At 46.6% G+C, this 10,955-nt stretch overlaps 1 protein-coding gene across 1 annotated transcript; it reads left to right on the top strand.

Annotated features, from left to right (window-relative positions):
* The first annotated feature begins 2,686 nt into the window (after positions 1–2,686).
* CBLN4 (cerebellin 4 precursor) lies at positions 2,687–10,068 on the top strand. The gene is made up of 3 exons (XM_003787710.2): positions 2,687–4,014; positions 7,018–7,134; positions 8,713–10,068. Exons 1-3 carry the CDS (start codon positions 3,724–3,726, stop codon positions 8,908–8,910), a joined length of 606 nt encoding a protein of 201 aa, XP_003787758.1. The 5' UTR covers positions 2,687–3,723; the 3' UTR covers positions 8,911–10,068.
* Positions 10,069–10,955: the final 887 nt, after the last annotated feature.

Genomic DNA, 10,955 nt, shown 5'->3' with positions numbered 1-10,955 from the left:
CGGTGTGGTCAGAGAGAAACTTGGACCAGGTCCTATTTCTTTTCTCCTGGGGATCCTGGAGAATAGGGGGTGGAGAGCAGGGAAGTCCCATTTTCCAAAATGTTGGGAAAGAATTTCTCATAGGCAGGTGACTGGATTTGTCCATGCCTTTTGGCAGGGGATCCAGGGTCTTTTGTGGTATGATTTCCGGGACAATGTTCTAATGAGGATTCTGGGTGGCCAGGAACAAGTTATTGAAACTAGCTGGAGGGAAGTGGGCTTCATTTCAAGGATATAAGAGGATCCCAAAAAACCTAATGTAGGAAAAAGTTTTCTGGACTTTTGGTTAGTAGGAATTTGGATTGACAGTTTGTATCAGCTGTGTCTCAGAAGTGTTCAGTGCTCCAGAGTTGGCCTCTCTCTACCCATGTGGGCAAGCCTCCTGTTTCTTTCAACACCTTCTCCAGCTTTCAGGTGACTTATAAGTGGCCATATCCAGTTTGGTAGACTATGGACTATGCCTCTGCAGCACCTAGTGCTCCCTGGAAGCCATCTCTATGTCTTATTCAGATCCAGAAGAAAAATCTGACCAGTCCCAACTCATCTAGCCAAGGTGAGTCATACAAGTCATAGACTTCTGGTATCAAATGACTGACAGCTTTTGAACCCAGGGACTATCACTTTTTTTTCCTTTTTTTCGAAACAGAGCCTAAAGCTGTCACCATAGGTAGAGTTCTGTGGCATCACAGCTCACAGCAACCTCCAACTCCTGGGCTTAAGCGATTCTCTTGCCTCAGCCTCCTGAGTAGCTGGGACTACAGGCGCCCACCACAATGCCTGGCTATTTTTTGTTGTAGTTGTCATTGTTGTTTGGCAGGCCCGGGCTGGGTTTGAACCCACCAGCTGCAGTGCATGTGGCTGGTGCCTTAGCTGCTTGAGCTACAGGCAGCAAACCGGCTATCACTTTTCAATCAACTGTTGTGGGAAAAAGAGAGAGGATTTTTATTTAACAATATCAAATGGCTTCTCTTAGCAGGCGTCCACAGAAAATGTTGCGTTCCACGTCTTCAGAATATCTTGAATAGCAGAAGACCTTTAGTAAGGAACTTAGACTGCTATGTCCAATTACTCAGGAGGCTTTGAATTTAAGTTTTACTGGGAGAGACTCGTCCAAACCAGTTTATACTATGAGGTGAATGATAAATTACTTTTTATCTGGACTTTTTAAGCATTCAGTCATTCCTTAATCAATTATTGAATGCCTAATATGGTTGCTTTGCTAGATTTTGGAACTACAGATGGATAGTTTTTGTAAGGGAAAGAGGAGGAAAGAAAAAAGTTTTAAAACTCTACCCTCTTGTAGGAAGAAAATAGAAGGAAAGGAAGAGTGTTATGAAGTGCAGAGAGGGATTAGACGAAATTAGATGGGGGCATCAAAGCTAGTTAATGGTGCCTGTCTTTAGAAGGCCCTAGTTCACCCGTCTGGCTGTAGCTTAGACTTAATGCCACTCAACATTGTAACACATAGCATGGCACCAGCACCTGCCAGTCAGACCCGACTCGAGCAGACTCTAAAGGCCTCTGTGGTGCCAAGTATCAACTCTTTAGTTTCAGGATTATAGGGGGGCAGAGCTGAGGAATTCCTAACCAGCAGTAGCACCTCCCACTTTACCAACTGGAACAGTGGCTGGAGCAGCGCTTATGGCACAATATGCCATCCTCCCCGGGACCAGGTGGTGACAGTTCTGGAGACTCAGGTGTGGCTTCTGTTGTGGAGGGCTTGAGTGCCCTGCCGATGAGGGTGTCTTCCACTCAGGAACGAATAGGGGGCTGTCATCCCAAGGACATCCCTCCACAAACGTCCCTTCCATTAATTATTGGTCAATAGAGTTTTAGGAGCTCCCACTGTCTAAACAGAGGAGGTTGTTTTGATTAAAGATTCAGTGCTTGCCGCCCCCACTTCCCCGGGCTGGATGTCCAGGAGGCATTCAGGAAGTGCCAGGACCCCAGAGCATCACAGAACTGGGAAGGTGACCTTGGGTAAAGGAGTGCCGCCCTCTCAGAGAGGGTAAGTGACTTGGCCAAGTTCACACAGCCAGTCACAGAGACAAGCAGCCCTTACCCGTGGTGGCTGCGGAAGAGGGCGACAATTCTTGCCAATCAGAGGCCAAGATGGCAGTGGGTGGCACGGGGGAGGGAGGCGCCTCCAAAGGGGAGAGGGACGCTGCATTCTTCGCGGCAGGGACGGTTTGTTTGTTCAGGTGGCACGGTCTAGGAGGACTTATTCGTGCTGAGTTCTCTTCCTCTCTCTGCCTGGGGATTCATGGTGTGGGTGGGAAGGCGCGCCCCTGCGGCTTTTGGGGCTCCTCTGCCCTGAACGGAAGGAAGAAATCAGGTACCTCCTCCTCGCCGCCCCCATGAGTCTGGGCCGCCCCAGGCTTCCCTGAGCAGGCCCGGGGGCTCTCCGGAGCGGGCTCCCCGCCCGGCGCGGTCTGGACGCCGGCCGGTCCCCAGGCTGTGGGCAGCACGCCGCGTGGGTCCGCCTCTGCCCATCGATCGATCTCCGCAACCTGGTCTGGCAGCGCCGCGCTCTGCTGACAGGGAGCTCCGCGGCGGCACAGTCCGCGCTGGGGAGGAGCAAGTGGAGCCGCAACCCTCCCAGGTGTCCAGACCGACTAGGGGGCGAGCAAGTGCCGAGCTGGGCCCCCCTCTCCCGGCACACGCCCTCCGCGCCGCGCGCTCTGGGGGGCGAGTGGCCTCGGACCTTGCCAATCAGCAGAGCTGTGCGACCCGTTTTCTCCCCGGTGCGTTAAACATCGGGAAGGAGCTGCTCAGATGGGGTCACCAGGCACCTTCTCCCTCTTTCCCCGAAGCCCGCAGGGTGAGCAGTAAGCCAACCCCAACCGGACGCTGCGCTCCTATAAATAGCACGCCTGTGCCGGCTTGGCGCTCTGAGGGCCGCGCGAGGAGAGAGAAAGTTGTGCACAGGGGACCGGTGGCGAGAGGAGAGGCAGGGGAGACCCCGCCGGAGGAGCTGCCCTGCACCCTGCGTCCAGCACCCTGGAACTGATCCCACGAACGCGCGCTTTCGGAGTGAGACGCCCGGCCAGCGGCTGCCGACCTCCCTATCTCTGAGTGACACCAGGTTTGGGAGAATTTTTGACCAAGCGAAAGCAGGAGTCGCCAGCGTCCTGGCCATGAACACAGCGGCGCGTTCTCCTCAGTCCTGGAAACACCCTCTGCCTCTGTAACTCGTTCGTACCGCAAGCCAGACTCGGACCGACGCCGGAGCCACTTGGCACCGCCGCGCTTGTGGTTTCTCTTGTGTTCCCTCTGTCTCTCCTGTCCTGTGGTTTATCTGGTGGAGCTTGGGTTTAGGGTGAGGATTTATTATTATTTTTTCCCTTGAGGTGTGAGCGTGAGGGTTGGGCGACTTTTAGATGTCTAGGTATAAGGGTGGGCGCGGGGCCCCGAGGCAGGGCTGATTCTTGGGCAGAGGAGGGTAGGGTAGGGGGTTCTGCATGAGCTCCTTAAAGGACAAAGGTAGCAGAGCCCACGATAGAGCTCGAGGGGAGACTTTGACTTCAAACCACAGAATTGGTGGAAGTGTGCGCGCCACCGCGGTCGTGCCCGCAACGCTGTCGACCTAGCCACTGGCGAAACCCCGAGCTCCGGGATCCCAGGGTAGGAGGCCAAGCCGGCGAGCAGAAGCGCCAGCCGCTGCGGCTGCCCAAGCGGCTCACCATGGGCTCCAGGCGCCGGGCGCTGTCCGTGGTGCCGGCCGTTCTGCTGGTCCTCACGCTGCCGGGGCTGCCCGTCTGGGCGCAGAACGACACGGAGCCCATCGTACTGGAGGGCAAGTGTCTGGTGGTATGCGACTCGAACCCGGCAACAGACTCCAAAGGCTCCTCTTCCTCCCCTCTGGGGATATCGGTCCGGGCCGCCAACTCCAAGGTCGCCTTCTCGGCGGTGCGGAGCACCAACCACGAGCCATCCGAGATGAGCAACAAGACGCGCATCATTTACTTTGATCAGGTCAGACCCGGAGGGGCGCGCGAGGCACCCAGGGGTGGGCAGTCTCCAGGCACCCGCCGCCGGGCGAGGCTGCGTGCTCAGGCTAGGCTGGTCTGGTCCAACTGGGCAATGGAGGGGGTCATTTCAGCGCTCTTCTCCCCAAATATGTCTGGGCCTGAGACGTCCAACTTCTTGCCCACAATCTCACCCCTGCCGGCCCCCATTTCTTCCTGGTCTCGAAAGAGGCTGCTGGGGCGGTGGGAGAGAGGCTGGGAGCTCAGAGGCGGCAGCGACAGCTCGGATAAGTTTAACAGCAACAGGTCGGCAGGGTGAGAATTTATTATTCTGAACTGGAGGGAATCTGGTCCCTGGACATGGCGATCTCTTGGTTAGAGCTCCGCTCCCTGGGTCAGCCTCTTCTGCGGGTGTTGCCGAGGCTGTTTCTGTGGCTCTCTGGATAAATTTTGATTTGTTTCTCCCAGGTAGAAAAGCCCCCGGGTCTGCAGCGAGCTCCTGGTCTCCACACTCTCCGCAGAGAGCTGGCAGGGGGCCGCAGAGGGCGGGGCGGGGGCCAGGGATCAGATCGCCCCTCTGGGTCCGCGGCCAGGGTCCCCAAACACGTTCCGACGGCGCTGCAGCAGCTGCCTTGGAGTAAGCAGAAAGCTTACTTAGAGAAAAGTTGCGGAGGAGGGAGCGAAAGGAATTTGGCAGCTGCGCTGAGCTCCCGTAGGGAAGGGAAGCGCTGGGGAGCTGGTTCTCCCTTTCCGGGCTCCTGGCCTTTCAGAGAATTGCAAACTGCTGAGGGAAGACAGACCGAGGCTGAGGGTAGGGGATGGAGGAGGAACTGAGGAAAACTGGCTACTCTTTAGCCACCCGGTGCTCTGTGGTTCAGCACGATGAGAAACTCCAGGACGTTAACTTACCTCCAGCAAGGAAGGGATCTGGAGGAAGAAAACCGACTCTAGAGTTTGAATTTGAACCCCACAGAACTCAGAGTCTGTTAAAATTCTCGGTCCACTCTTGGCAGTTGTGTGCAGAGTCACAGAGAGCAGCAGCACAGGTGAGAGGCCATCACAGGAAGGGCCAGGGAGGCCATGAGGTGACACCTTCACCCTTTGCTTCATTTTTTCTAAGTCATGCACTCTGCAGATGGCCAAAGACAGAGCCTGTCTTCCTGGGGGCTTCCTACTTTATGGCCATCGTTTTCAAAGAACCAAGCAGCTGCATTTGGTGTTTGGGTGCAGTTTTTTCCATCTTGATGGAAATGAAGTCCAGGACCCCTCCTGGTTTGGGTTCAGTGCATTAATTAAATGCTCGGATACGGTGGACAGTGCACTATTCTCTGTACGGGGTGTTCTTTTCCATGACCTTTCTGTCAATTAGGAGAGGGAAAGGGTTTGTTCTTTGGTTCAGGGAGCCATGCGTCTTAGAGAAACAAGACACATTTGGGGATGAATCTTGATGTGCCTGGATGGTCCAATTACAATGTAGAGTCAACATCCAGCTTTCTGTGTAGTCAACACTAATCATCCACTGCCCTTGTTGCTAATGAATTACGCTACTTGTATCTGAAACAGAAAGTCCCAGCTGAACACCTCACACTGTTTCCGAGGTGCTTAAACAACATTCTCTGTAAAGCCTGTGTTGGGGTTACTGCACATCTGGTGACTTGCTGAAAGATCATCTATCATCGGGTTAGGGAAAAGAAATCTGATGCTTACGTGGAAGACTCTGAGATCTCACAATACAATTCTACACTGGACATGAATTTAAATCAGGTGTTGAGCATGGTACATACATCTACCTGCCACTATGTTCTGGTGGGTTGCTCAGAGGTAATAGTACATATTTGAGGGAATTATGCAAGAGGCTTGAAAATGTGTTCATATCGGCAAGAATGCAGTCTTTAAAAGACGTAGTAGCAGATTGTCATTGGTACATGGGAGATGTATCTTTTTAAGGACATGGGATTTTTTTGAATGCTACTTATAGATTTATTTTTTGGAGAGAAATGGAAGAAATCCCATATTTTGCCATTCTCTCCCCTCCCCACGGTCTCTCTCTCTTTCTCATAGGAAGGGACTTACCTATGTAAGTCCCACATTTAGTGTAAGAGGTCACTTACTGACGTTCGCAGTTAATTTCAAAACCAATAGAATCAGGCTGAACATGTTGGAATGTAAAATGCATTGTTGCTTTCTTTAGAAATGGTTCCTAATTTCACTCTTGAGCCTTGACCTTAAAATAAAGAGCAGGTAGTTGATAGCAGGGAAACAAATACCCCTGGGAGAAACAGGGGAAAGCCACCGACTTCATAGACTGTCCTTAGCCGTGCTCTACTCTTTGGCAGCCTGCAAGGGCTGACTCATTGCCAGATTATTATGATTAAGGCCTAGATGGCACAGGAGGGCATAATAGTGGCCATGGATCTTAGGAGAGGCCCGACGGAGGCTCAGGGAAGGGACAGGCATCAACATCACTTTGTGTACCAACTGTTCGGTGTCAAGGATTATGTGACACAGTGGAGGGGATGCCCATGGCTCTGTGGGATGTGTCCAGGGATGACTGCAGCAAGTCCACAGATAATGATTGGCCGGCTTGGCGACGTCACCCCTGGACACTGCAAAGGCTGGTGGAGGGTAGAAACGTAAACACGTGGCGGCTGCCTTTTGTCTGACTTTTAAGGTAAAGCTAATATTTATAAGATCTCACATGTTGCTTAGATGTTTCTAGGTCCTCGCTAGAAACTGAGACATGCATACAAAGCAGTAACTTTATATTTTCTCGTATTATTTAAAAGACATAAGGATCTTCCAACACACAGTCTATTTTCCAAACCAGTTAAGAGAAAAGCAATAGAACTAGATGTTTTATTCTCCAGGGTTTCTGAAACTCGTTGTTAAGGCAGAAGAAAAGAAAGGAGGGAAGAAGGACGAGAAGAGGGAGCGAGGAAGCAAACTTATTTTACTCAGAGAAGAAAATATAATAACGTGCTGTGTTTTTTTTTATTATTTTTATTTGTAGATCCTAGTAAATGTGGGTAATTTTTTCACACTGGAGTCTGTCTTTGTAGCACCGAGAAAAGGAATTTACAGTTTCAGTTTTCATGTCATTAAAGTCTACCAGAGCCAAACAATCCAGGTATGTGTTCTGACCCATTCCATCTCTACTCTTAACCAGCTGTGTTTATCTTTGGTGGGTTACCTATTTATCTAAAGATTCTTTTTTTCATATAAACATACATCTTTCTTGTTCATTCTGAAAACAAATAATTTCTACTTTTATAACCCCTAGTAAGGTATATGACAAAACGCATAGAGAAAAAGAACCTTCGTAACACCCAAAGCTTTTAAAAGCATGGTTCGGTAAACGTTTAGTGACATCTCTTTATAAGATCATGATTTTATTTCACGCATGTGTAGACATTATTTGAACTTGCAAGGAAAAAAAAAACTTGTATGACTAAAAGAGCTTTATCAAAGTATACACTAAACAAAACAATTTTCCTATTACTTCTAAAAAATCATGAGGTACAGTTGACTAGTAGGAAAAAAAATCTATGGAGGAACAACTGTTCAATATACTTTTTTCAAAGGATGTGCCATGCTTATACTTCCATTTAGCTTCGGTTACTCTGGTACTAGTGAATTCTTGCCAAATGCAATTCTACAGGTAACAATGTATTTTGTCTTATGCTTTCTGGGATAATGGACTTGACTTTACACACAAAGGCAACAATAGAGTTAATTCCTGTAATAGTCAAGTATGCTCATACCCAGTGACACCAGTACATGTCTGTGGGCTTCTAGGATTGCTTTTCACGTTGTGCTCTATATTTATATTGTACATTAGGTCTATGCAAATGATACTTACTCATCTATCCTTTTACACATCCTGGTATATGGATAAATTAATCGGCGTCAGATTTAATTTGCTTAAATCATTCCTTTTATTCTAAAAAAAAAGAATACATCGTGGACAAACTTAACGTCTATGGGAAACCTTTGTCCAAGGCCCACTGTTTAGTAATTATGTAATGTTTGACACAGTGCATTAAAAATTGCAATACAGAAAAAAGTTAATACAGTTTGGAGTTGATGCTGTGCTAATTATCCATCATTAAAACCTCCACTAGTGGAGGTGATTATTATTTTTAGTACACATTTCTTATCAGAGAAAACGGAAAAAGAAATCAACACACACACACACACACACACACACGTAGTTCATTATTTCAAATGATTTTCGGCACTATGCATGTTACATTGTCACAGAAACCTGAATGGATGTGGGTAGAATCTGGCTGTATCTGTGTTTCTCAGGTCCCTGGGTACAGTGTTTCTTTTTATGAACACACTGGCATGCTACAAGCCTGCTCTGTCACCAAAAGAGTGTTGTTGGGTGCAAGGCATAAGGAAGCAGTAAGTTTAATTTATGTGCTGAAGGGAAACCAGTTTTCACATGGCTTGGTTTTACCCTGGGATGGTATTCTTTCTTAGGAATTTAAGGAAATTCCTGTGAGAATTTTTTTTTTTTTTTAAATAAATCAGCTCATCAGACCTACAAACTATGGCCCCCACAACGGGCTAATTTGAAAATCAGGAGATGTACTCTTGAACATCAGGTATCTTACCAAGGTCTGTTGTCTTTGACATTATTTTCCCTGGTAGATGTTTCAACTTTAAACGGAGCTGTTTAGTGATTTTTTTTTTCTTCTAGGTTAACCTGATGTTAAATGGAAAACCAGTCATATCCGCCTTTGCTGGGGACAAAGATGTTACTCGAGAGGCTGCCACGAACGGAGTCCTCCTCTACCTAGATAAAGAGGATAAGGTTTACCTAAAACTGGAGAAAGGTAATTTGGTCGGAGGCTGGCAGTATTCCACGTTCTCCGGCTTTCTGGTGTTCCCTCTATAGAATTTGATTTCTGCGTGATGTTGATCCAGGCGAGGGGAGGCCCAGCCCTGAGTTACTGGAAGATCACTTTTTCATCATTGGATTGATATCTTTTATGAGTTGCTCATGGGTGAACATGGATTCTCTTTAAGGATTCTAGACCTGTCCGAACCAATATGAAGTCTCACAGATTCTTTGTGTGTGTACGTGTTTCAGTATATTTGGATTGGGACTCAAAGCCGATAAGAGCTATTTATCCTTCAATGTAACAGTCAAAAAGCTATCTGCAAGGTTCATTTTTAATTTAATATCCTGGGATTACGGATTTTTTTTTTTTTTGAAGATGTGGAATTTTTAAAAAAAATTTTTCGGTTTATTTTTTAAAGACTGGAAACCAGGTCTAAGAATGAGAAAACTCTGAAGTTCTGACTTCAATCAGCAGTTAGTGTGATACCGCCAAAGAGCTGTAGACTGTGTTGATAAATTGACGACCTTTGTTTTTGTTCCTTGGAAATTTGTTTGTTTTGTTCTCTGAAGGTAACTGGGAATTGCTTTTCAGTGATGGGTATTGTGTTTTCTCTACAAATAAGGTAATGGATGGCTTGCCCCCAAATTTACCTTGACCGTGATGAGATCATCTCCATGACTTCCCTCAGAAAGAAAAAGAAGCTTCATAGTTGTATTTATTTTAATTATAAATGTGAAAGAGTCATATTTTCCAAATTATATTTTCTAATAGGAGAAATAAATCATAAATCTGACAGGAGAAAAGTTGCTTACCAGAATTCTAAGTGTTCGATCCCCAAACCTTGGCAAAACAGCCCTCCTGTGAGGGAAATCGTATACTGTGTTGCTCAACTTTAATTAACATGATTGATAATAACCACGTTATTAAAAACCTAAGGGATATTTTTTTCTTGGACGTGACCACTTTATTAACTGGTGGTGAGATGTTCTTGTTTTTAATTATACCTATTTTTCAAACCTTATGTTGTATTTGAAGTATCATCTGGTTTTGCCTTAACTCCTTAAATTGTATATATTTATCTGTTTAGCTAATATTAAATTCAAATATCCCATATCTAAATTTAGTGCAATATCTTATTTTGTCTTTTGTATAGGTCATATGAATTCATGAAATTATTTATGTCTCTGTTATAGAATAAAGGTTCGTATATGTTAGTTGAATTGTTTTTTCCTTTTGGGTTGGAAATATGTATTCTATTTCATTTATTTCCTCCTCCTTCCTTCCTTCCTTCCCTCCCTCCTTTCCTTTTTTCCTCTTATTTCTTTTTTCCTGGAGTTTAAGCAAAGCTTTCTGAATTTTCAGGTCCTATCCTGTGAATTGGTATAGGAAATCTTAACTGTGTTTAATCTGCCCAAATTCAGGAGTTGCAAGAGAATCAATGAACTGAGCAAACTTCTCTTTCAGAAGGACTCATTGATAGGAAGTCAGGTTTAAAAGGGTCCCCAAAACACTACGAGGGTGCTCAGTGTACGAATGAGTGAGGAGGAACATAAAGACCAATATTTTCTTTTCTTTTTTCTTTTTTTTTTGAGATAGAGTTTCATTACGTCACCCTGAGTAGAGTGCGGTGGCATCACAGCTCACAGCAACCTCAAACTCTTGGACTTAAGCAATTGATTCTCTTGCTTCAGCCTCCCAAGTAGCTAGGACTATGGGTGCATTCCACAACATCTGGCTATTTTTTGTTGAGTTGTCATTGTTGTTTAGCAGGCTCCAGCTGGGTGCAAACTCTCCTGCCTTGGTTATATGGCCGGCGCCCTAATCACTGAGCTATGGGTGCTGAGCCAATATCTTCAAACTGAAGACTTTGGGGAAAAGCACTGCCCTTTTCTCAACACTGAAAGACAAACAGAAGATCATAGGCCTTCTTTTTTTTTTTTTTTTTTTGAGAAATTATTATTACACCTGCCTTGTCTAGAAAATTGGCTCAATTTGCTGGTTTAAAGTCAACGAGGACAATTGGGGTGGGGGTTGTAGCTAGTGGCAGCAAGGAAGGTATTACAGGGAGACATCTGGGCACATCTTCCAGTATAACTGT

This window comes from Otolemur garnettii, unplaced genomic scaffold (genome assembly GCF_000181295.1).
Source record: "Otolemur garnettii isolate 467f Iridium unplaced genomic scaffold, OtoGar3 scaffold00023, whole genome shotgun sequence".
NCBI classification, from domain to species: domain Eukaryota; kingdom Metazoa; phylum Chordata; class Mammalia; order Primates; family Galagidae; genus Otolemur; species Otolemur garnettii.
The sequence above is the reverse complement of the archived record's forward strand: the minus strand, read 5'-3'. Positions and strand labels throughout refer to the sequence as shown.

Bases quoted from the DNA above. Each gene is read 5' to 3' on its own strand.
- CBLN4 (XM_003787710.2), top strand. From the start codon at position 3,724: ATGGGCTCCAGGCGCCGGGCGCTGTCCGTGGTGCCGGCCGTTCTGCTG. The intron at 4,015-7,017 runs GTCAGACCCGGA...TTTTATTTGTAG, and splicing joins GCATCATTTACTTTGATCAG to ATCCTAGTAAATGTGGGTAA. The intron at 7,135-8,712 runs GTATGTGTTCTG...TTTTTCTTCTAG, and splicing joins ACCAGAGCCAAACAATCCAG to GTTAACCTGATGTTAAATGG.